The sequence below is a fragment of the Corvus kubaryi genome, unplaced genomic scaffold (assembly GCF_017639235.1).
Source record: "Corvus kubaryi isolate FWS band 111438036 unplaced genomic scaffold, C.kubaryi_AGA036_p1.0 137, whole genome shotgun sequence".
In the NCBI taxonomy this organism is placed as follows: domain Eukaryota; kingdom Metazoa; phylum Chordata; class Aves; order Passeriformes; family Corvidae; genus Corvus; species Corvus kubaryi.
The window spans coordinates 4,641,097-4,668,078 of record NW_024580671.1 but is presented as its reverse complement, the minus strand read 5'-3'; the positions used below and the strand labels follow the sequence as shown (position 1 = coordinate 4,668,078).

Sequence of the window (26,982 nt, the reverse complement as noted above, 5' to 3'; positions counted from 1 at the left end):
ATCTCAGGTGGAGTGCTCCTTTTTTTTTCTCAGCTTTCCATTTTATTTCACTGTGTGTGTAGCCAGTGGTCTCTTGACAGTGTATCAGTTGTGCACAGATCAGAGTATAAATGAGACCGTCACCAGTCCCCTTCCAGCACCTTGTCATGTTCATAGATGACTAAGTGCTGGTGGAGGTACAGATTTCATGCATAGCTATTTAAGATTTCACTAGTTCTTGCCTGGTAATCTGTAGTCCTCCAAAATCTCTACCTCAACTGAGAAGGTAGCTTTCAGAACCATTAGTGTTATAGGAATAAAAAATTATTTTTAACACAAAAAGTGCATGAATTTTTAGAAGTAATAAACTAGTAAATTTTTGCTGAAATATCGCCATGAAAGGTTTGCATGAAAATAAACTAGCAGTATTGACATGAAAGTTAATTTGAAAATTAGAAGAAATTAAAATAAAAGTTAAAAAACAGAGCTAAAGTCTTGCTCTCACAGTCATAGCATTTCAAACTGAGTATTATTTGATTGTTTTCTGAAATATAAATGATAACAGGAGTACAAACAAGCCAATTTCTAAATTTCTCTCAAATGGTAGAGTAAAACACATGAATTATTTTTATTACATAAGAGAATAAACACTCTTTTTGCTATTAGGTTGAAAAGTAAGTGTATAATATTTAGTAGGGTTAGTAATGTCTTTGTTGTTAAATTGTACTAAATTATGCCTTTCAGGCTCATGGTTCCAGAAAGTGAGTATGGTTTTAGCTAAGAAGGGGCCAGCTGTATTATCTTAAAAGTTAGTTTAAGAAGGTCTCTTTTTTTATGCAAGAAAATGTTAAGCATATATCTCCTGCTATTAAATCTAAGTGGACAAGTCATTAAAAACTTGTTTTGAGACATTTTACTGTAATGTAGTTTTTAAAATTCTCTTAAGTTGGCATTCTTCTCTTTGGTTCTCCTTTGCCATCTTATTTCTACCACTACCCATTGTTTCACTGAATGATCTAAGAATTTGGGGTGGAATCCTGAATTCTCCTGGAGTCTGGCACCTTATTCTAGCATCCTGGGTATTTATGGTGCTTATAAAGTAGAGCAGTTTGTGCATGGTATTGAAACCCTTTTCTTTGGAAACCCATGAAAGGATGGGCTCTAGTATGCAAAAAATGGTCTTCCTAAAGTAAAAATGGTTTACATTTTCTGTTAAAGCTCTTGCACAACAGCTTTTCATTCTTTTAGTCAGTAGTTGAAGAGGTGATAAAAGAATTAGAAACACTGAAAGTCTCTGGTATACTTTAAAAATTGAATAATATAACAGCCCATGACAGTAAATGACACTAAATTCATCACCCAAAGATACACTGAAAGTCACCCTTACACTGAGCTAGAGATATGGAGCTAAACTGAGTTGCAGAAGCACAGAGTAGTACGGAAAAGGACCTCATGGGGCTAAGTTAATCTCCTATCTTTAGGCAGCACCAGCAATACCGATGTTATTCTTGGGAGACTTTTTGCTTCTATTGACAGAGACTAAGTACCATCCCAAGCCATCTGTTCTGATGCTTTCCCATCCTTAAGAAGTTTTCTGAACACTTGACTCTTACTTAAAGCTGATTGCTGTTTAATGAACTAGTAATGGGCTGAAGAAAACTCTAAGCTGTATATTCCTTTCAACTTCCAGTGAAACAATCTCAGATTGTACTTTGAGCCACATGTCATGATGAAATGTTGTGTCAGCAACATTTTTTGTTGTAACTGCTGGACTCTGCCTAGCAGGCTGCTGCTGCCTGACAGCTCAGCGAGGGTTTCCTAGGGCCATGCGATCAGTGGCATCCTGGAGTCCGTTTCGGACAGCCCTGCGATCTGGCTCCGGCAGCCAGCAGCGTTACAACGTAGTGAATGGTAAAGAAGGTAGAGAAGGGTCTCTCACGAGGGTTTGAGATGGCTTTAATCACATCTCGTCCCCACGATGTTCAGAGGTAGAGAGACAACGTGGTCTGGGCGTCGGATGGTTTTGTCAGGGGCCCAGGGGCGGTCCCTGGGCGGGGTTGGGGTACAGGAGCAAATAGGGAGAAACCGAGGGAGTGGCCAAGGCTAGGGAGGGAACAGGGGGAACATACAGAATCAGGGGGTTAACAGGCTACCACAATTTTTGTTATAAAAGTTCACATTGCTAAATAGGTGGAAATGAGATAGCAAAAATGTGGTTGACCATATCTCTGGGTCACTTACTGATCTAATTAGATTTGACACTTTTTGCATTAAATGCCTGTTTTTCTTAACCTTGGTTGTTTCAGCTTCCCTTGTGTAGGCAAGTAACCTCCATCACTGTGCTTCATAAAGTGTGCAACAGGTGCCATAGGCCAGCTCACTGTTCTGCACTCAGAACAGGACAGGTGCTGTCTGTGCAGAGGAGCAGACACACCAGTCCAGCTGCTTTCCTGGCACAGCAGGACAAGAGAGCAGCAGAGAGGGAAGGGCAATCTGGCTGCCAGCTCAGCCGCTCGCATGGTACCCAGATGCTCTGCAGTTTTCAGAGAGAAATACCTACACTAGCTACACTCATGCATGGGAGTTGCTGCCCACATCAACATATCCCTTTCCAGATAGAAGGAGAGCTGCAGCAGTGAGCTTGGCAAGGTCTCCAGCTGTGCACAGTGGAGATCATTTGATTTGGACAGCTTTTGCTGAGGGAACAATTTTCCTTGGCTGGATGGAAGACTGGTTTGGTTGGCCTTGCTGGGGTTTCAACAATTCACTACACATTCAGTTATATTGATCTTCTTGTGGATTTACTCTTTCATCTTAATAATTCTTTTATTTTGAAGGATGGCTGAGCACAGAGGGAAATGTTATATTCCTGAAAGTTGCCCATGCACCTGGAAAGACAGGGAGTTTCTGTCAGGAGAAGTGATAGCTACTCCATGTTACACCTGGTGAGTTCATTTGCATACTTTCAAATCATCTGGATCTAGACCCAAAGTGAAACTGATACAGAAAATGTACTTTGAAAATCAAAACTATAGTTTTGATTGTTTATAGATAGTTACAGGATATAGCTTTCATTAGGCTTACTGATAGACTTGGATAAGTAGGAAGCCTTTGGAGTGAGTGCCTTTTCAGATCTAAAAAGGAAGCTGAAGGTATCCAAGTTAAAAAGCAGTCAAGAAGAAATGCTTAATTCCACACATATTTGCTAGTCTCTGAAATGAAGACATGTGGCATTTTGCAGAGTAGAATATCATGAAAGACAACCAAGGAGAAAAAGAGAGATATTAAATGTATGACAGCAGTAAATAGTCTGTTTCTTTGAGAACTGGATGGTTTGCAGTGTAATTTACCAGTTACTATGAGTGACTGTATAGGGAGAACATGAGCAAATTGAAAAAAAAATTCCATTAGAATTGAAAAATGAGCTAGCACCCAGCATATTTTTAAAGGAGATTTACCTGATTCATGCGGGCACAAAACAGTTCTTCATCCACGCTAATTTGGTAGTCAAAATATCTATGTTCAGTTAAGTGTGTATTTAATAATGAAAAAAAATTGGCATGGCAGCTTTTGATCAGTTAAAAACTGCACTGGCAAATCAACTGAGCATTTACACGTACACAAAGCAAAAATAGAGGATGCCAGTACTACTTTCATACAAGTTTGTGTGAGCCACTGAATGTAGGTGACAGGAAAAATAATCTTGCAAAATATCAGTGTTAATTTCTTAAACTCATTCCATATATGTCTGATACCCTGAAATCCTACAGGTAGCACTTGAAGTATTTTCCTTCGAAAATTTGCAGACCTTTATCAAAATTTAGAAAAAATAGACGATTGGTGTCTTATGAAGGAGCATGTTGTGGCATTGTGCCTTATTTATATCGGAGACAGTGATGGAAATATTTGCATAAGCCATGCAAAGTTTGAGATTTTGCATTTATTTTTAATGCATTTTTATTGTACGTATGGGCTGATGGCAAAATGTTCAACACTTTTTTTGCCATGGCATCACCAGTATTTTCAGAAGCAATCCACAGTATAGCTCTCTGTTTCAAGGTCTGAGAATTTTATTCTATTAATGAATTTCTGTATGATTTGAAATAAAGACCACAAGAAAACATTTTCTTGAAAATATACAGCAAATGACTGCCATTACGAGGAGATACTGATTTTTAGTTTTCCTTGCAGTGTTTGTCGGAGAGGCGTCTTCAACTGCACCAGTTACCCCTGTCCTGCTGTGTGCACCATCTATGGAGACCGACACTATTACACCTTTGATGGACTGGAGTATGATTATGTCAGCGACTGCCAAACTTACCTGCTAAAGGTAAGAGGATTGGTCATAAGTTTTCTTGTGTCCATGAGACAACAAATATTTTGAACATCAAGAGTTTAGCTATAGAAACAAACATTAAGAAAGCAGATGTAGAACAGATGTGAAAGAAGAATCTGTAAATGACATTTTGTACTCATCTGTTTGAAAATGGTACCTGGGCGTGTTCTTGCATATCTATGTGGTTTAGAGAAAAAGAAAAATCAATGTTTTCTGGTTTAGCTTAACCATGCTTTTGTCACAATGAACAAAGAATATCACAATAGAAACTGCTAGAAGTAGGTATAAGCTATAGATTTATTTAATAATTATCTATAAGCCCTTCTTGGCCTAGGGCTAATGATGAGCTCAGGCTGCTTGAAATTCTTCTTGAACATGATCTGCATGAGATCTGGTTTGTATGTGTTTAATAATATCAAACACAATGATTTCATAATTCAACAATGAAATCATTCATTGAAATTGTCTGGCAGCTACGTGCTAATGTTCCTCATAGCACACATTTAGAGTACATTGCTAGCTTTTTGTTTAAAAATACCATTACTGACATTAAAAAATATAGTCTTTTACTAAAACCACTATTGTTTATTACAATTGTTGCTATTTTAAGACTGTCTTCTCAGTTACAGTAGTATGTTTAGAAGAATACTCATTTTTCTGACTGTCTAACCTTAAGAATAAAGCGTAGTTTCTCAACAAGAACTACTGCAAATAGTTTATTTCAAGTATGCTTTAGTAGAGTATTCACTGCTGTGAAATAAAATACATTGTTTCCAGATTTTTGAGTGTGTTTAAAAAGTAAATAGAGAGATTTGAAAAAGATAATAATACCTCATAGCAAACTCCTGGCATGTATCATATATGATAAAAGAGCTCTTATTCTTAGAGATACGTGAACCTTTGTACAAGCCTTCCTCCTTTAAGATGCAAAAAATACGGGTTACTTTACCTGTAAAATCATCTTGCCGGTATGATGATGTGGAAAGGTGGGTTGTAATTTCTTAATTCTTGTGCCATTCATTAAGAGAGGTTTGTAAAACAAATCTATGCTGCTTTTTCAAACTTCAGTATGATACTGGAATGTTTGGCTTTTACAATCAAATATCACCTGTCACTCTGCTGTGTAAGAAAGAACCTATCTGGAAGCAAACCATAGGGAGCATTTGGCGTCCAAGAATAAAGCTGACAGCCAGATAATAAGGCATGTGGCACACTGCCAATGGGCCATTCTTCAGGTGAACATGACACAAATAATGAAAATGCTGCCTACATAGATCTGCTTTTCAGAGTTCTCAGACTTTTTCCAGCTTTTCAAGCTTTATTTTTTTCCCAAACTCATTTAAGGTGAGAAACTACGCCTCGTTTATCAGTGTAGATCATGTAAACACTTCATTTTGCTAGTCGAAATATGAATGATAAAGTCAAACAGTTTCTTACTTTAAAATATTTAAGTATCTTTTTTCTTCCATTTTCTTGCTTATTGTCTTATTTTATTGTCTTTGATGATGCTACATTCTTTCCCCAAGAAAAGGGATTATTTTTCTGGCAAACTTTTTACTAGTTGCCATCTGTTTCTTCCACTTACTTATTTCATAGACTTCTGCTTTTATAGTAAAATTGATGTCTTTCTATGACAAGTGTTGGCCTTTTTCTCTCTTTGTGGTGGTTTTTAGTCCTGCAGCTCAGCATTTTCATTAAGGCTTGTAAGGTCAGTGCACTTGGAGCCCCTCAGACATGTTCTCTTCTGTGAAGAAGATAATTTTTCCTCAGAAAAAATATTCTCAGAAAAATTAATAGTAATATTTCTCAGAAAAAATATTTTACCTGCTTTGGGGCAGACTTCAAGCAAGAGTTTAGAGGGATAAATTACCCATCAGAATATTCTCAAATGAGAAGGAGCTCTGTTGCAATGCTCATCTGCCTTTTAAAAAATACTCCAAACTCCGCACTGAAGTATTTCCACTAACTTTAGTAGGTTGTCAAGGAGGTCCTAAAGCACAGAAAAGGATGGACTCTTTCGTTCCTATATCCTGAAAGATGAAGGTCAGCATAACTAAGTTCTTATCCTCAAGTATTCCTATTTAATAGATTAGTATTAACTTCAAAATATGCAATAAAAATATTTTCTCTTCTTTTCACCTGCCATTGGGGGTTTGAGCATTTTAAAGTCACCATTTTAAGCTTTTTTGATGTAATCATGAAAGCTCTTTTAAAGCCAAAGTTGGAGGATTATGAAAGCAACAACCATTTGAGCCATTTGATCAAATAATTGAAGCATTATGCCAATTAGAAGTGCAGATGTAACTCTTTTGGGTCAGGAGACATTACATGAGAGACCATTTGTTAAATTCATTTAACAAAACATGCATCATCTCAGGAACCACTGGGAACAGTTTCCCAAATGATTCTGCTGTTGCTGACATGTCCTGAGAGCTAGATACCTGGACTGCCCTGGGGAGTAGAGCCAGGGAACTCTTTTCTTGCATTCCCCTTCTTTTGTAACTTGAAGCAAGTTCAAAGCTCTTAGTTAATAGTACTTTTTATTAGCATGCTTAATACAGAGCTTGGCTGATGTACTGATAATCTTTTAGCCATTACTTGCTGATATATTTATCTTGACTGGTAAATTTTTTACATGATGGCTGGGCATAAACTGGAGCAATCACACAGAAAGCAGCAATTTTCAATTACTCATTTGACACATCTGAGGAGTCAGAAGTAGCATTTATCCTATTCTTCCTTATTGAATATCTGTAATATTTTGTGCAGCTTTTTTTCAACATCATTTGTGCCAGGTAGCCAGACTGTAGATCCATGAAATTTGCAAATCTGTAGAATTAAATATTTTCTGTGGTCTCTCTCATTATTTATATCTTGTAAAATAATACATTTTAAAAATAATTATTTGTAAAATAAATACATTCTTCTTGCTGTTAGTCACCCTACAGTGGATTTGAAGCTGCAGGTGCATGGTTAATCAATGTTGTCAAGCTGACTATTCACAGTTAAGAGAAATAGTTTCTTTTAACAGATTTTGAAGATTTAATGGGAAAATAAATAATGTTGAATTTGAAATTACATATGTTTAAAATTGGACACCAGACTCTAAAAGTAATTTCCATTTTTTCAGGGAATAAAGCAGTGCATGGGGTCTCAGTCAGAATACCTTTAATTTTTTAATTAACATATTTAATCCTCAAGTCACATTCTAGCATGTAGTTTCATGAGTAAATGATGTACCAAAATATTTCCACCTAAAACACTTGTCAAATTGTTTATAGCAGCAGTAACTGTGTAAGTGTAGAAATAGTGATGTGTTGCGTGAAAATTTGTGTCCAAAAAAGAGGGAGACTACATTTCAGTGAAAACACCGTTTACTGTGAATAGTTTGCCCTGCTCTAGTTACAAAGAATACCAACAGTTTGCTTTTCATCAGGCCCATGATTTCAGATGAAACCTTTCTGGATGCCCTCTTTTTTCTGAGTCTCTGGAAGATCTGTAAGGGTCAATAGCAAGCTCCCTCTGGGAAACATCCCTTTCCATCTTGTCTTCAGCTGTACCTGTTTTTCTATTTGTTCTATTCCTTCTGTGAGCAAAAGATCTGATTACATTTGGCAATGGATTTATGCTCTGGTTCCATTTTCTTCAGATCAATGACTTCAGACTCAATTACCTCCACATGCCTTTCCGCCTCCTCCACCTGATTCTCCAGACCATTAAATTATGCAGTGAATGAATCACTTTTATTCTCCAACAAAGGAAAGATTTCTTTCAATTTGTGCAGATTAGCATGGAGGGCTTCCAGAAAAGGCTTGGGGAAACGTTTCTTACCATGAGAATGGCAATTTGGAGATTGTGTATGCATAGTGTGATTCAAAATTTGGATTCTCTTTCTGAGAACTTTGCCATTTAGTGACCTTTTGCCTTGAATTTCTGATTTTGGGTTAGTGTTCATCACCCAACAGCCTTTTGGCTGTATGACCCCAAAATGTTTTATTGTTGTCTGAAAAGGCAGTTCACTGTAAGAGAGGCTGCCTGAGTTGAAGCACCTCTGGTGGGTACAGCTTCATGGTCTGTTGATCCAGCACAGTACAGGATGAGGAAAACCCAGCATGATGTGCTGCTGTTTTAGAGCTGTGGTGGCAGCAGTAACCCCCAGCCCTTCTCTGTGTTTGAAGGGGTGGGATGCTTGGGCCAGTCCCCTGGAGGTGCTGCTTAGCAGTTTATGGCCTCTGACTCTGGGTGTTGGTGAGCTATGGGAACTGTGAATTAAATTTGCTCTGATTTAGGTTAGGATATGAGTTGTTGGGGTTTTTTTTCTGAATGTATAAAAACTAAACTTCAGCAGTGTAAATGAACACGCTTAACATTTTTATTTTGAAAAACATAAAAGCTTTGTGCACATACCAGCTTTCTAGTTCCTGCAATCGTGTGCCGGAGCTCTTGTCCTTTATTTCCTGTTGCACTTTATCATTACCACCAACAGTGATAAAATATTAACATTTATAATGCACTTATTAATAAAACAAGACTAACAGGTCTCATATAAACACATATAAATACATGCTTAGATATTAAAACTAACACCACCAACTCTGATGCTGATTTGTAATTCAGAATAGTTCATGTTGCAGAATGTGTCACTTGGAAACAAATATTCAAATGTTCCCAAATCTTCAGTCTGCAGAAGGTCTCATTTTTAATTAGAAAGGGATTGCAGTAATATGACCTGTGCAAAAGCTAAATATGGTACATGAGCAGGCAAAGTCAAGTAAATGAAACAAAAGGAAATCTGCTTTAAAAGATTTTTTCTCAAACCTTTTAATATAGTTCTCTTAAAAAAAATCAAAACTTTTTCAGTGATCTCTCTCTAGTGTTTTCAAAATTAAGAAACACTGAGTTAGAACAAGGTTCTATTTTAAGTAGATAAAATATTCACGGTCATGTGTTTTCATTATTATCTGTATATTTTAAAAAAAGTATTCAGACTTTATTGTTGCAAACCTTCAGAAGACACAACAGCTCTATATTGCAGTAAAATCTGCTAGAAAAAAACCCCAATGTATAAAGAAAATATATCATGATATGTTTTTCCTGTTGCTTGTATATATACGTATGTGTATGTATACATAATTGTAATGCATCTTTTTGGAGTTGAGAGTTTATTCTGCCTGAGGTGTATCCTTTTCAGAATTCACTTTTAAAGAAATAGGAAAGAGTTATCATGGATGCATTAACAAACATCTGGAAGTTGTTTGAGGATGAGTCAGAAGCTAGAATAATCTCAGTCTTCTTGAATTTTCATCAGTGAATCTACTCAGTCTTGTTGCTCTCCTCCATTTCTACTCAACTGTGCTTCAAAGCTAGAAATAGATCATATCTTACAAGTGTACTGAAAGCTTCTTTGCCATATTTTGAGTGAAAATAATCTGCAGCCATGTAGAAGATGTGAAGGAAAATTAATGTGCATTTGCATGAGCAATTTAGCTCTCAGGTTCTTAGTTCCTAAATGGGTTTTTTGGTCCTTTTTTATTAATAGCTGAATAAAAATCTATAATATCAGTGGAAAAAAAAGTGCTACTACTATTCCTTTCCTCTCTTTTTTCTCCTGTGTAAGAGGATCACCCACTGTCTTTCCTATAACATTTTTCCCAACTTTCATGTGGATTTCTTCCCAAACTGAGACAGTGTGTTTCAGTGCCATCTGTTGACTCCAAGCAATATTGCTCTGTTGTTTTAATAGCTATGGGGAAGAACATTTGCTGATACAAATTAGTACAGGATGCAAAAACAGGGATCGAATAAAGTGACATGGACTGTACATATAATTTTGAAAAGGTAAAGAAGAAATTAGTGCACCAGCAAAGCAAAGGAAGCCTTTCAATAAGAGATGGTTCTTAGTGTAAATTAAAATAATTTTTGCATACTTAATGTGTTTTCACTGATTATCTGGAGATCAGGTCCATAGTAAAATGGCACAGGAAACTAATAGAGCAAGAACATGTTGATGCCAAGGCATTTCTCTGCTCTCCAAAATCACTTAAATATTTATGCCCAAAGAAATCTGGGCTATCACTAAATCTGGGCTAAGATGTTTTACTTCTCCGAGATCAAGCTCACTAGAAGTAATTTCAAATGTTAACTTCCTTCAGAAGAAACTCGGAGCCAATAAACCACAACCAAACAAATTCTTACTTTCCATAAAATCTCCTGAAATGTTAGGTCTGAACAGAGCTAAGGAATCTCTCTAAAAATATGTAGGAAGGAGAAAGCAAATTCTACTTTTTAAACTATTGTATATTTTTTTCAGTATGTTTAGAGCTTTTTGCGCTTCTTTTTTATGTCTATATATGAAAACATCTAAAGCATCATTAAAACAAAAGGAAGATAGACCTAATCTATCTCTATTCCATTCCCAGGATGTCCTCATATGCCTTTATGGCCACCCTAGTTTGCAATTTAGTGTATTGTAAGGAATAAACCAAAGATAAGGGGTAAATCAGGATATTAAGAATGGAAAATAATGAGTCTTTACACTGAACAGTTAGAGACATTTTAATGAAACTTTCAAAGAAATAAATACAGCCACTTTTCAATTGTCTTCTCCCAGGCTGCATTTTGACAATGTAAGCACACTACACAACATTGTTAGTGGTTAAAAGGGATAGAAAATTTTTAATAGGATATTGAAATAGAAAGTTTCTAACAAAAATAAACTGTAGCATTCCCAAGCACTGCCAAAAAAAAAACAACAAACAGAAAAAAAACAGAAAAAGGAAAGCAGTGCTTTGCTTTTTCTACTAGGAAGAAATATGGAAAAAAGTGCAGTGAAGTCTAGAAAAAGAATGTCCTGAGAAGTGGGACTGACAATGAGCTTTTGACTGACTGCCCAGCGCTGTGACTCTGTCTCTTCTGTTGCTTGGCAACTCCATGTTATCACAAAGAAACTGATATTAAGTTGGAACGGGCTGGATATGGTAATTTACGTGGGAAGATACTCTTGCAGTGGGAAAACCATTTTATTTCAAGTTTCTGTCAGCGTAAGTAGGTTTCACATGATGAACTGTAGTACATCCCCTGCTGGGTGCATTTTACCTAAAAAGGTAAAGAGTGACTCTGCCTTGGAAAGAGGCTGTGCAGAAAAAAAACAAAACCAAAAAAACCCCCACCTTGTTATTCATTAGACCTGCTCCTAGTATCTACTCAGGTATTTCTTCTAGTGGTAGTAACAAAAGCTTGTTTTCATATTTGTTTGGATTTAGTGCAGATTAGAGAGATGGAACTCGATCATTATCATTTATACCATCACATTCTCTAAGATCTCTTGAGATTTGCCTAAGACCTCACTGTCTTATATAAACATCAGATGATCCTCGCCTAATCTGAATAGTCCTTTCTTTTGCATTGGTATTAGTTAAGTGTTAAGTTTCAATTGCACTTTATTTCTTCTTTATTGAAAGAAGAGACTGCATGTGAAGCAGATACAGAATAATTTGAAGACTGTGATAGAAACTGTCTTTCAAGTTTGAATTTGTCTAGTACTGTATGGCTGGGAAAGGTGTCTATTGAGGTATATGGAGAGAATGGCAAGAGTATATATGTAAAGCAAATAATTTTGTGAAAGCTTAGAGCCATAAGAGACATGTAATGCATAATGATATTTTTATGTTTGTGTTTAGGTCTAAGATTTAATTTGAAAAAGAGAAAGCACAGAAGATTCAGGATTTAATGCAAAACCCCTTTTTCTTAAATGTCTGGTTTACTCATAAGTCTACTGAACTACTACCACAGTCTCTCTGCATTTCCATCCTGCATCATTTCTAGTAATTTAACCATCATGCAGTCCTAAAGTAAGGAAGTACTGCACATGTCTTCAGGACTCCCTGTTCTGCCTTTGGTCAGCAAAACACTTCCTGGCTCCAGGCTTCTCTGTACTTCAGAGTTAACTTGAAATATAACTCAGCTCATGCCCTTGGCTCAAATCCCAACCATACACAAAAACTTCTGACTTGAGTATGTTGATGCTGTTCAGATGAAGGGATTGGCCTGGACTGCCAGAAGGCACAGGCAGCAGCTTCAATTAGCATAGCTAATACAGCTACCCGCTGCTGCCTCAAGGACTTGTCTTCATTGCCAAAAAAGGTGTATTTCTACTGTGGGATAATTAGCCTGATTAAACTACCCTTATTTAAAATCAAGCTCTTAATTTCTTTTCTTATGGGGAAGACATTGCTTCCCTATTAACTCTGAGTGTCCCTTTTTGCTAAGACTAAGCTAACTGAAGAGAAATGAACTGTGCCATGAAAAGAGCCCACAGTGTCATCGGCATCAAATAGACCTAGAGACTGCAAGCAAAGTCCTTGTCTGCACTGAGCCATGGTGGGGAGGTAGCTTGCTTTCTTGCTTTCCAGTTGGCCAGCACAGAATGTATCAGCTTGCATCCTATCTAGCAAACTAATGAGATTGTCTCCTTTTTAATTTACCACATCACATCCAATAAATCAAAAAATGCTCTGGGCTGTTATCTGACTTGGAGGGGAACAATTGTTGTACTGACTCCAGCAGCAAGCCTGGCTTAATTAAAGCATAGTGTATTTCCCAATAAGGTAGTGACCAATTTTATTTTGAGTGCAACCTAAAACAACTTTACAACAGAATGGAACAGATGAACTTTGCTTTACCTTGAAGCTTTTGATACTTTTAAACTGAGTTCCCTTGCTAAATCATGGAGATCTGATTTCCTACACCCCCTTACCACTAAGCAGTTAGTGAATAATTTTACCCACTGTAAATGTTGTCTTCCAAGCTAACTGCTGACAAATACCATCTGTTTCCTAAGCCCTGGCATTAGGGTAACATAGAGCTTGCAGGCAGTCTCCCACAGCTTGTGTTCATTGCATTCACAAGCACTCGCCTGCTGTAGAGTGTTTTCTATGCCAGGTAGCAGCATCCTCTGGATTGTGGGCTATGCTAGGCTAAAGGCAGCAAAACTGTAGCACCTCCTCCGTGTGGCAAAAAAGTACCTCTACACTTTCCATCATCTGGGGTTGGGTTTGTTTTTGATTTTAGATTGAAAGTGTTCTTTAAAGAGTTTGGTCACTGTGACTTCTATTAAGGAAAAATACACGATCTGCTTCCTATAGCACCTATGTTTTCTGTATGAGATGTTTATCACTGATGAGGAAAAATTACTGCTTTTTTAAAAAATTCTTGAATTTTGATGAGCATGGAATAAATAAGGGTACAAATGTGAGACAGGCAAAAAGTAGTTAGGAGTAAGTAGCCAGCACCTTTTGGGGGTACACTGACCAGGGCAGCGGTACATGGACCACAGGAGGGAGCAAAGCTCTGGGGAGAGATTCTGTGGGCATAAACCAAGGCAAGGGATGCCTCCTGTTATGGCCAAGTGGAGCTCTTCAAGAGCATTGCTAGGAGCCAAGAGTAGTTCCCAGGACTGGGGAGATGCTGAGAGCCACCATTTCCATCTTGCACACCATGCCCATTAGCACCTGCAATTAGTTTCATCTAAACATAGTTTCAGAGACTATGTTTAAAGTAGGGTGGGAGTAAGGAGAGTTTTATCAAGAAGAGAAGCTTTTTATTCCCAGCACTGCCCAAGTGTCCCATATAAAACTAGATTTGTCAGTGGGTGCTACTTGCCACTTCCAAGATTTTTATTTCATGTCTGTAAGATTTTTATTTTATGTCTGTCTCAGGTTTGTGATCACTGTAGGACTGAATTTGATCAAAAATCGAACCAGATTCAGAAACAGTGTTATTGGCTCATTAATGTTACGAAGTTAACTTTCTCAAGTAATTTCTACAGTTATGGCTGCTTGTTGATTTGCAAAGATTGGTTCAGAAATGAACAGGAAAGCAAATTAAAATAGGAAATAATAGGAATAACTCAACTTTGCATTTGTTTGCGGTAGTGTTAGCAACTCTGAAAAGAAAGTTGATCTCCTTTGTTCAAGTAAAAACCTTAGCATGGGGAATTACAAGGTGCATGTGAATTTCCCTCAGGATACAGAAGAACCACAGAAGCTGTAGGTGAATAAACAGGTATGTTGAGCCAAGGTGCAAAGGTGGGTTTTTTGTGCCTAGAATGCAAAATTAATGTACAGGCCGTAGAGCCGAAAGGTGTGGGATTGGGAAGGCACTAAATTTGAGTTTAAAGTACTAAAACACCAGTAAATCAAGACAACAAAGTATTCAAATCTTCTAAATGTTAAAATAACCCCACCCCACAAACAAAAATATTGGCAGAAACCTTTACGCCCCCCAATAACACTGAGTATGACTCATAGTTTTGTGAAATTTGATGAGTGGTGGCACAGAAACTGTTCTATCTACTACTGCAGATGGTAGGTTCCTTGGTTTTAAAAATACGAAAACAGCTTGATCTCATGTACCTTGGTTTAAAAATAAAGCTCTTTTTATAGCGTGTCTCAATTTTGACAAACACACTGTGCTGTAAATATTGGATTCCAAGTATAAGCATGTTTTAAAAGCCTAAACCAGACTCTTATTTTAGGAGTAGCCTGATCCTCTGAGTTTGTGAAGTCTTTAGCAAGAGGAGTCACAGCTGAGCATAATAGCTCTTTAACTCCAAAGTTCAGCTTTGAATTTAAAAATGCATTTCCTGGTTTGGTAACTTACTTAAATTTAATTTCAAAAGTGTGTAAATTCTAAATTATACACCTTTTTTTGTGATGGTAAACATAGAATAAATCTCCAGGAGTGAAATGCAATTGAATATATAAGTAAAATGATTTCTTCTTAATGTTACAGAGCACAGATAACTCAAATATATCTATAATTGCTCAGAACAAAAAGTGCTTTGACAATGATATTGTTTGCTCGAAGAATGTTTTCATCACTGTTGGAGATACTGAGATTTATTTTAGTGAACCTTCTGAGAAACAGGTTAGTTATTTTCTTTCCTTTTTGTGTTGCCCTTTAAGATAAGCACTGCAAATTTACAGCTCTAAAGGAGCATGTTTTTGGAAAGTGTCTCTCAGTCTGAGTTAATACAGTACAAGTGCTTAGGCCAGGATAAAGCAGCAGGTCCCAGGACACATCTTTTTTTTTTTTTTTGCCCCGAGTTCTATTTGTCCTACAAAGAAGATTGCTCAAAAGTCTCAAGGAGCTGGAACATACTGGCATTTATGAGTTTCTTTCCACTTGGTTTTGAAAGGGAAACCAAAGTATGAAGCAAACTTGAATGACTGAAAAGACAAAATATCAAAGTATTAAACAGTTCCATTAATATTATTGATTCAGCTATATGCTGAAGTAGTCTTCAATATAAATTTTGCTGTTATCTGTTTGTATACCTTGGTAGCACTACTTTAGCAGATCTTAATAAATATTCGTTTGTGTCAGAAGACTCTAGGGGCACAGGAAAACAAATCTAACTATCAGCTCTGGAAGGCTGGATATTATACTGTGATACACTTTCCAGAACAGGACATTACAATTCTATGGGATAAGAAGACAATGATGCATGTTAAAGTTGGACCTCGATGGAAGGTGAGCCAAAATATAAACCTGAGATTTTGTGTAGATTCTCTATATTGCTAATGTGATCTTTTATTGAGTAACCGTGATATTCTTTTCTTCAAGACTCCCAGTGGTATAGCTTTTTATCACTGTGTTCAGTGGCTAGCATTTCCCAGGTAAGAAGAGATGGAGAATGCAACTTCCAAAGAGAAGGAGTGGTTGCTACATGTATGCTTACCCCATTGCTTGATACACAGCAACCTTGGACATATGCAGGGATTCAGCTCTGACTCAAAGATACTTTGGGGGCTCAAAGGGAGGGGTAGTTTTGAGATACCCAGTTCACTGCGTGTTCGCATAATTGCTAAAGCCAATGGAAAAGAAGCTTCCATATCTAGTGACATGGAAGATGGCAAGTTTGCAGTACAGATTGCATTAGACTGATGATAGATCTGCAACCTGGGATGTAACAGAGGCTTCTGAGATGAACAGATGGAGTCACATCTTGGGTTTAACTTAAAAAGACAAAATACAGGAAAGGATGTAGACAAAAAACTTACATTTAAACCTGAAAGATATATCGTGACAGGATTCTGTCATGATGCAAGCAAGAATTCAAGGCTTCTTCTTTTGCCAGTTGCTCTTCTATTTTCCATTCCTATGTCATCATCTACCTTGGTGTTTCTGCAACTCAGTCTTTGGGTGCTGGCAGAGTAACCATATCTGTGCAATTCAGAGTTACAGTTCTCCTTTGTTTCAAACATGAACACATGTATTAAGGTGGGGCTCATTCAGCAAAAGAAAAGAAAGCATGCTAGGCTAGAACACAGTATCAGATTTTCTGAAGTGTAAGTCAAAGCTATAATGACCATCTAATGTGGTTTTAAAGCAAAATTATTGTAGGCTTCTGTCCAAATAGCTGTAACATACTTACTTCACCTACAGGTTGATTTATCAGTCAACAATACACATGGAGAAAAAAATTTCTTCTGTTTTTGAGTAAGCTAGCAGGGAGCTGAGGTTCCATTCAGGAACACAAATTCTTCCAGTTCATTCTGTTTCCAATGACTGTTTCTTCCAGAGGCTCCAGTTCAGTAAGATGTCTGCAGCAGACCTCAAGAAAAAAGAACTCATTAGCGTGAGCCACAACACTCTAAAAATCCAACTTTACTTTTTACTGTTGTGCAGAAATATCTATTTTAATATATATTTATGGGTGTATGCATGTCTACGTAGGTTTTGCATCAGAAGTGCATACCCAACACAATAAAGTTGCAGCTGTGTCTTTTATAACTGCTATTACAAATGTTCTAGCTATTGTGAGCTAAAATTAGAGTTAACAAGTTTTAATGACAACACCTAGTCAGGCTTCACAATCATGAGGTAATTCACCTGAACTTTTGACTTTTGGACTGGAAGCACTACTAAGCTTTCAGAAAAAAATATTACTAGATTCCAGTCCATTTTCACAGGCAGGCACTAAGAACAAGTTCTGGAAAACAAGAAGAAAACCACTGATTTATGTTAAAAGATATTTGCAATATGGAACTGCAGGCATAGCAGAGCATCAGATATTTTCAAAATATAAGTCAGATTTGCATTCACCCTTTTCACTTAAAATTTTTATATTCCATGTGTGTCATTTGGGCCAATTATTGACTGTTAGTTTATGAAAAAATTTCTTCTCCTTCAGGGCAAACTGGCAGGCTTGTGTGGAAATTTTGACAAATATACTTCAAATGATCTGACTACATCAAACAACATGGAGGTGAGAAATGCACAGGTGTTTGGAGACAGCTGGGTATTAGGACAGGTAAGTCCCATGTCCAATCAAAATTTAGAGAAAAAACATTATAATTTTAATTTCTAAATGAGCACATTGTAAGCACACGATGTACAGATATTTTCTAAATTTATGGTCACTGTATAACAGGACATTTTAAATTTTGTGTCTGTAGAGGTGAAATGTGTTAATAATGTCTTGTGTCATAGCAAACATATCCTGAATTTAAATGAAACCAAACAATCTCTTTAGGGCAGGATATGTTTTCCCCTATGTAATCCAATTATAATTGTCTGGATTTCAGTATTCTACAAAGTTAGGTACACTGCTTCTGATATTTTTGATTAATCCCAATTTTAAAAACAATTGTAATTTCTCTGGGATTGGAGGCATCAGGATACCAAAAGTAAACAGAATCTGAATGCTGGAAAGAAGTGGTCTGGAAAAGAGTTTCTGAACACTGAAAATAAAACAAAGATTTATTTTAGTTGCACTTTGTAAACAGAGTAAACTGATGAAGCAGAGGTGGTGAAGGGATGGGCAGAAAAGGCTCAGAACAGCAATAGGCACAGTCCAGTATGGAAACTTGGTTTCTGAGGAGAAGGAAGGAGGAGGCTGTGGAGAGCGGATGGCCATAACTCTGGTTTATAACACAGGAGAATAAGATTTTCATTAATTTGTGCTGAGATGTGAAGTTTTATAGCCTTGTGGACCTCCTGAAAAATCATTATTTGTAAAGCTCTCTGTAGCAGGTTGGGTTTGTAACCGGACAGAAACACCAATTTAGTGTAGTGGTTTGGTCCAAAATACTCATTACTGCTTATCTTCTGTGAGACAAGAATTAGGAGAAAGGCAAAGCAGGCACCAAACTTGAAAGAATATAAAGAAGTTTATTAACAGACCTAAAAGAGGGAAAAAAATTATACCACACCTTCAGAACTCTTCTCCTCCCCCCACCTTCCTCCCTTCTCCCACTGACAATGTAAAAAGACAACCCTCAAGATGTTCAGTCTGTTTACCACTTCCATAATAACCTTGTTCAGTCCATTTAGGAAGAGGAGTCTCTCTTGCTCATGCTATGGAAACATTATCACAACGAGACAGCCGCCCACTTCCAAATATTGTTCAGTCCATTTAGGAAGAGGAGTCTCTCTGCCTGCATGTGAGTCCCTTCCCCCAACTTGCAGCTTTTCCCACAACTGCTTTTGAGGGTCCACTCTTGAAGTTTTTTGGGGTACAATTTTAAGGTTGAGCCGTTCTGAAACAAAAGTTCTCTTCACCCATCTCTGGGAGCATTTAATCTCTAAGAACAGAGGCCCTTCTCCTTCCCTGGGAGCAAAGGGTCTTCCTCATCTTCATCCTTAGGACTGTCTCTGGGAGCATCTCTAGGAACTGAGGTTTTCTCCTTTTCCATTTGGAGCAAAAGTCCTCATCACTTCCATCTCTCCCTGTTCAAACTTCTCATGAAATTACAGCTGCATCAGCATCTGCCTATCTCAGCACAGGTGCTTTTGCTTACGAGTTGAATTGAACACTCCACCCTCCATATCTTCATGAAATTACAACAGGATACTCTGATATATCATAGCTTCACAACAGAATTTCAGCTTTAAGCATCTCCTCTTTCTCTTCCCTCAGGTTTTCAGCTCTTCACAGCACTAAAAGGGCTCTTCACAGCACTAAAATCAGAGTTTTCAGCTCTTCACAGCACTAAAATCAGAGTTTTCAGCTCTTCACAGCACTAAAATCTCACGTAGCTGGAATATGGCTTATCACAGTGGAGAGGGGGGGGAGCCGAGCTCCTCTGGCTGCCCACAGCAGGACTGTGGGGGGGTTCCACGGGTGGAACAGGGCCCATCGGCTCCAGGATGGCCGTGGCCCAGCCCAGCCTGGCCCAAGCAGGGCCTGGGCTGGGCCCGCTGGCCCCCACACGGGGCCCGCAGCCACCTGTCCCAGCGCCGGAAACGAGAGAGAGCCTCTGCCTCAGGGTTTCTATTCTTAAGTGTGGATCACAGAGGTGATCACAACTTTAAGTGGCTTAAAGAATTGTCTATATTCAAACTGGCCAGCTGATAGGTTCTGTCAAGTCATAGAGGAAGCTGTAAGCACTCCTTTGCAGAACATCACTTCCGGGACTATGCTTTGCTAACCTATGACATTCTCCCTTTGGATGTCTGTCAGGACCAGTTTTTAATCTATTCTCTCCTTGACACAGCAGAAAATTGACTAAATGTTTCTCACCTCCTGAAAGAATGCTTTGGAATAGAGATTTTGAGGCTTCTCTGCCTCAATATCTCCATTGAGATATATTTCATTGTACATAAAACATTTACATTTTGTAAGGAAACAAGGCAAATGTTTGAAGAATTACTGCTCATCTAGACGGTCGTACATAAACAAATGTGTAAATACTTTGTATGAAGTGTGTGAATTTTTCTTTTTCTATTTATCAGTTCAGCGTCTCCCTTAAAAAGCACAGCACATTAACTTGCAGGATGTTACAACTTTTGCTTATGCCGCCCAGACTTTCACCTTACCTTTTGGTGGAGATCTATATTTATAAAATATCATGTAATCTCCTAATGTCTGTGTCTGCCAGAACATTCAGGATCTAAGTTCGACCTTGGTCTTACTGCTAGGCTGTGCTCAGGCAGACTTGACACTTCATCTGCCCCCGCAGTAGGCCTTAGGGATTTTTTCAGAAAGGACCTTTGGCCTTTATAAAGGTGTATCCTGGTCACCATTTCTGAAAAATCTAAATACTGTAAAGCCAGAGGCCTAAAACCCAGCTCTGCTACTGGGAAATGTTCTTGTATGAGCACTGTGAAGCATGAGATGCTTCCAGGGCTTCTCCTTCCTGGGATTGGCCACACATTCCCTCACAGCAGTGTCTGAGCAACTGCACAGGAGGGCAGCACAGGTGGGTGACTGCACTGCAGCTGAGGCTGCTGTGGGACACCCCGATGATGCCTGTGGATTTGTCGTCATACCCTCCTGGTGCGTGACACCCACCTTCCCTGCTGCACCTAGACAGCATGATTTTGGATGAACTTGTGTTCTCTGAGCTTGAATGTCCCTTTCCTGTATTTTTCTGTTCTTTTGTTTTTCTTTTTGAAGAGACCCTTTAAGTGATGCTGTTGTATCTCAGCCATTTTCGAGTTATCATGGTGATCTTTGACTCTATTTTTTTTAATGAGTTGCTCCCTTCCTACCACTGCGGCTTTATTTGAACTAACAGGGCTAAAGCCATCTGTAGTATGACTCCATTTAAAGTCGGTGCAAAACCACCCAGGATGGATTTGGACTATGTATTTGTTTGTGATGTTACAGTTGGTTGCTCTGGTAATGATTATAATGTGTCGCAAAGAAAACATTTTGTCTTTATGCATTGAGCAGACAGCAGGAACATTTTTGTGCTTTAGAACGAAACACAGATTCTTTTTTGTGCAAATGTTTTCAATTATAGCAACAAATCATGGAAAGAAGATGAAGAAGATAGCATTTAAATTTTTTGTTTTCTGATTATGTAAGTATTGAATTATATAATATTGTGGTGTACCTGATAAACACAGCTACCTATAAAATATTTGTGGTGTTCTTCCTTGTTTTCAAGTGCAAGAGCCCAAATGAAACACTGAGACCATGTGAAGTACATCAGAGCAAGTTCCCTTATGCCAAAAAGGAATGCTCAATTTTATACAGTGATCTTTTTGCACCTTGTCGCAATGTGGTAAGTTTATTAAATATTCAAGATATGCTGTCATGAAAATAATAAAATTCCAGTAATTAACTTCTTCTTGCCATTACCCTCAGTCTGAATGTGAGGATACAGAGTAAATCCCTGCAAGTATCTCTGTGTGGGTGCGCTATGTTTGTGCAGAGCTCCTTGTTCCTTTCAAGACTGGAATCTAAATATAGTAGTGGTAACAGAGTTGTGAGTTAGTCGACTGAATAATCAAGGTTCTATTCTCTAGGTTTTATTTATACCTTTTATCTATATAGGTAGCTAAATTTTTATAAATTGTAGATTTGTATAAATGGAAGGACTCTAAAATAAAGTGTATGTGTAATGCACCTACAGCTTAGCTCAAATGGTTTTATTTTGTTAAGTGTCCTGCTCTATATAGAAATAAATATGAAAGAGCAAGATTTCAGCTTCAGAGCTATTGGTATTTTTAACTGACAGCTTATCATCTGGTTTTATCAAAACTTTGAAGTTTGGTGTCCTTGTTTTCCCAATATCTGGCTGAGCCTGGGGCTTGAGTTATGAGAATGTCCTTTAGTTAAGTCTAGACAAGGTGGGGACAACAAAAGTTTGTGTGATAATCTTTTATGGCATTTTAATCCACCCGTTACCAATGCAAGACCTGCTTTATACACTTTTCCCTATTTCCAATTTTAGCCTCCCAATGGTATTTAGGTGCTTCTTTACACCTGTGCAAACAAGAACCACTATGACATTTCATCTCAGTCTCTTGCTTTCTTCATGATTATTAATACTAAATGATGTCATTAACCGTCCCAGCTGAACCTCCTGACTTTCAGGACTGAAGCTGGACATCAACATGATTAGGAATTTGCCTGTGTAGCAGGTTGCAGGAGCTTAACCCAAGAGATTTATTAATGTTGACTTAAGTTACTATGTAAAGAATTTTCTGAGTATGTGCCTGAGAACATAATGATGAGTGTATTTTTCAAAGTGGCAAATAATAAATAAAATGGAACTTCTGAGGGTTTTTAAGAAAGTGTATTATTATAGCAACTTAGAAAGACCTTTTCTCTTGAACATTCATTTTCTATATCCACGTTGTGATTAGAATTTGCAAATATGATGCCAAAAATTTAGCATAATTATATTAAAAAATCTATGCCAGGTGCAAAACATGTAATTTAATAAGTAGTCAAATATTTCCACATGTACATATTTATCTTGTATGGGACAGTCTGTAAAGCAAACATCTTTCATGTGTTTTTAGGACCTATTAATCAGCATGTGAAAGTACAGCTTCTGCAAATGTAATGTAAAGTGACTTCCTATCGAGGGCATGTGCAGCTGACTGCTGGGTGGGGAACTGGGTGCCAAGAAAAAAGCCCAAGCAGAGACTGACATTGGGGGCATGGAAAAATAATAGATGTGGGCTTTTTGTTGCTTTTTGTTGTTCCTGCTATGTGGGTGATTGAAGAGCCTGCAGTGCATGCAGGCAAACTCCTGCCTGTGGGACAGGTGGCCTTGGAGTTCAACTCGGGCAGCAATGCCCGGTTTTCAGGGAGACAAATCTTGCATCTCTGGCTGGCAGCAACTGATGGATTGCAGTTGTCCAGATAAGCACTGAATTCAACAGGGTCTGAGGAACCTGAACATTTGCAGATAAAAAGGTCTTCCTCATAATTCCTGAACTCAGCAGAAGCTTTGGCCCAAGGCTCCCAGTTTGTCACAAGAGCAGGATATTGCTGACCCGTGGAGAGGTGCTGTTATTCAGGCATGAGAGACAGGTTGAGGTCTTTGGGGCCAGTTTGCTGTTTGGTGATTCCTACAAAGCTACTACTGCCATTTTCAATGGAGCTAATTCTCGTGTGTGTCCCTCACATCCCCAGGGGTATCCCTGTTTTCAAAACAAGTAAAAGAATGAAAGCACAGTAACATCTCCCTGCACTTGATCCAGTCCCTGCCAGCTTCTAGCAGCTGCCAGCTGAGAAGCTGTCTTTGTGTTAGATAAGTGCTGCTTTGTTACTGTGATGGTATTTCTGTAATCTGATGTGTGCCATTTGAGTGCTGTACAACTGAGCTCAACCAGAGACTAAACTGAAGAAAAGCATTTCTTTAAACATTCCATGTGTTGAGTAAGAACACTGTTTCGGAAATATTGCTCAATATTACGAAAAAGATGATTTAAACTCAAGAAATAGTGTATCATGTAAAACCATGAAATATTGTGATAGGATTTTAGAGTGAGAATGTCGTTTTCTGATCTAATGAAGTTTTGTGGGCAAATTATCTTAAAATCTTTATAAGTACAGAAATTTTTTTTTTTCTGCCCAATGTCACCAGTGGTCTTAATCTTTCTGTCCCTGGGAAAAATCCCCTCTACAACTTATTAATTTAATAACTTGGTAATCAGAGTTGCAGCTCTGATTTTGTTGTTCATGCAAAACTGACAGGATGACTAGAGATGGCAGTATTTGCCTTATGAGAGCAGAACTGCCAGCTTCAATAATTCTCTAAAGTTGATGAACAGCAGGTGTGTGGACAAGCAAGTTAATAGTCACTGACTGAATTTTTCTTTTGACCTGTAACTTAGGTATAAGCTGATCATTTGAAGTGTACTTTTTGTGTAGGAATATGCCCAAACTTTGAAAAATACCTTATTTTTGTGTTTAATTCTTTCAGTCAATCCAGAAGTAAAACTCCTGCTGAAAATGCTGCAAGAGGAATTTGTACAGCTCATGCAATTAAGCCACCTATTTTTCTTCTTTTTTCCCCCCCCTGTAGATTGATGTCACTTCTTTTATCAAAAATTGTCACACAGATACATGCAACTGCAATCTTGGTGGGGACTGTGAGTGTTTGTGTACCAGTATTGCAGCTTATGCCCACAAGTGCTGCCAGCAGGGAGCAGCAATTCATTGGCGATCTCCTTTGCTCTGTGGTAGGTACCTCAGCTGGCCATGCACCAGAGCTCGTCTGGGAGGCATCTCTGGCTTTTTTCTGCCCAATTGTACAAATATGACAGAAGCAGGGGGATAATAAACACAGTTCACATCTCTCAAGCTGTCTCTGTGTTAGCTGTGTAGTTCTTATACACCTAAATTTACTGTTTTGCTGCAAAGGGCTGGCTGTGCTCAGGATGTGTTTGTGCAGAGACTGTGGGAAAGGCACTGGTGGATGTCCAGTTTTCTGTGTAGGGCTGCAAAGAGATCCAGTTCATTCTTCTTTTCATTGACAGCAAGAAGGGTTCTTGGCTGTAGAATAATTCCTGCTTCAGGCCTGCTGTCACTGAACAGAGGTCTAAGGAAATAAAATCACTGACTGAAATATCTTGTGGGACATGAAACTTCCTCTGCTGAAAGTGAGCTTTACATTTTTAGAATGCAGATATGCAAGGATTCTCTTGTTACTTTGTAGTAATAATAATAATAATGTGCTTGTTTTCTTTTAGCGTATGACTGTGAATATTACAACCAAGGTATGTAGTATTTGATATTCCTGTTTAAAAAACTCAGTTAATTTACGGGCTCTTTCTTTGACTTGCTGTATGTAGTTTTAACATTGCTTTTATTTTTAATGAGGGAAGATTAGTGGCCCAGCTGTGTTGAATGATCCTAGTAATCCCTAATATCTCCATTAATAACTTCATAATGTGCAGTGTGGGAGGTGGATTGATCCATCATCCTACAACATATGGTAGCAGTCAGGGAGAAGCTCCAGAAGGATGTTACCTTGTGTTTGTACTATAAATTTCAGAGCTGGGACCTACAACATTTGGACTTCAATAGGCTACGGGATTTTATGCACAAGTCTCACAGTACCATGCTGTAAATAGAACAGTACCTTAGAATGAGAGTGGTATTCATTTAACAGAATAAATTCCTGTGTCATCTGCTCTAATATTTGGATACTGTGTACATGCTTTGTAGGGAGCAATAGATACTGAAAAGGGAAACGTGACTAAGTGCAATGACATGAATCTGACTTTTAATATTTTTTGATGACTAGGATGACTTGCATCCTATAATGAGCATCATTATAAAGATGGTTTTTTTCTCCTCCTGTCAGGCCTAGTACAGTAGTAGCATGTAAATCATGCTAGGTATGGCTGACTTTCCACAATTACTTTGTAATAGGGACTTTTATCTTACTCAAGAAGTTTTAAGGACATGGTTTTGATGGTGAACATCATCCTAGTGATAGGTTGATGGTTGAACCGGATGATCTTAAAGGTCTTCTGACCTCAATTATTCTATAATTCTATGAAAAAGCAGGAAGGGGTACTGGTTTGGCTAATTTTTTTCATATAGTTAACATGAATTTAATTAACGTATTTTGTATTTGTGATGGCAGTGGTATTTTAGCTACTGCTTACATAGATCAAGACTATTCCCTGTTCTCATGCTGATCTACCAGTAAGCAAGCTGGGGATGCACAAGAAGTTAGAGGGGACAGAGTTGGGACAGCTGACCCCAGCTGACTAAAGGGATGTTGCAGAACACATGGTGTTGTGTTCAGCAACAGAAATCAGAGGGGATTTGCTGGGGCTGGCATTGCTTAGGGTCCACCTACATAGTGGTCAGCTGGTGGTGAAGAATTTTGGTTTTTTCATCACTTTTCTTGCAATTGGCTTTTTTTTTTGCTTCCTTTTCTTTTTCCTTATTTCTCTATAAACAAAACTCAAACCAAACCATTATTTATCTGTCTTTATTTCCACCCACAAGTTTTTTTCAGTTCTTCCCCTTTAATTCTTTTGTGAGATGTGGGGTGAGTGACCAGGTGTGTAGTGCTTAGCTGCCTGTCAGGGTTAAGGCCAAGGACAGTTATGCATGTTACCACTACCAAGTGGAACCAAGTGGAAAATTAAGACGTAAGTTTTGTATGTTAGGTGATGATGATTTTTCCTTTTCTATTTGATTTTTCTTCCCTTAGGTCTTGGTGAAGGACCCTATATTTTGGCAAGTTTTGGAGTGAATGACACAATTATAGGGGCTAATGTATCCAGCAGAAGGATATTTCCCCTGCCTAGAACCGGAGCACACAGAAATGTAATTTTCAGTTTCATGATAACTCCAGGTCTTTTCAAAGACAAAGATTTATGTAAGTGTTCTCAGGGGTTTTGCTAATGGTGAGATACGTATCTCGAACTATATGAATGATTTTTGCTGCATCTTCTAAATGTCCTAAAATAGACTAGATATTTTTAGTTATTGGAGTAAGTGGCCAATTTCAAAATGAAGGAGGGATTAAATTTTTAGGGTTTTTTTTTAATATTAGACAGCCTCACTTCCAGCTTTAAAGTTGACTTTTCAAGAATTGTTTTAGAAATATTACAAAATAGAATAACTTTGTGAAAAAATCCAGTTAGTTTGTATAAGTGGAAACCAGTGAATTTTATACAAGTATCTAGCAAATATCAACACTGAATGTCAATGCAGGATATTTTTGTCTCCAGTAAAATCTGTTCTACTTTATGTTTTCACCTTATTTGTTACTTTTCCTGACCTAGAAAATGTGCAACTTAGAATGATCGATCTATTTCTGCATTGTTAACAAGCAGCATCTCTATGCAATGTAGAAGGTAGTTAGGTGAACAGCTGAATCCTAAGCTCTATTTTTCACGTATTGAGACTTACCCAAACTATGCAACAAAAATAAATGTTTAAATATTTTCCC

General features: G+C 37.9%; 1 protein-coding gene across 4 annotated transcripts in view; it reads left to right on the top strand.

Annotated features, from left to right (window-relative positions):
- OTOGL (otogelin like) overlaps positions 1-26,982 on the top strand; it is a 95,016-nt gene that overhangs the window by 31,643 nt on the left and 36,391 nt on the right. For 3 of the 4 annotated variants that reach the window (XM_042017674.1, XM_042017675.1, XM_042017672.1), the window contains exons 24-32: positions 2,817-2,924; positions 4,171-4,309; positions 15,107-15,241; positions 15,701-15,847; positions 17,511-17,630; positions 21,214-21,330; positions 24,091-24,247; positions 24,758-24,784; positions 26,239-26,406. In XM_042017674.1, the coding sequence (XP_041873608.1) occupies positions 2,817-2,924; positions 4,171-4,309; positions 15,107-15,241; positions 15,701-15,847; positions 17,511-17,630; positions 21,214-21,330; positions 24,091-24,247; positions 24,758-24,784; positions 26,239-26,406 (1,118 nt within the window). The remainder of the gene's footprint in view (positions 1-2,816; positions 2,925-4,170; positions 4,310-15,106; positions 15,242-15,700; positions 15,848-17,510; positions 17,631-21,213; positions 21,331-24,090; positions 24,248-24,757; positions 24,785-26,238; positions 26,407-26,982) is intronic. The other variant, XM_042017673.1, reaches the window with a different exon arrangement.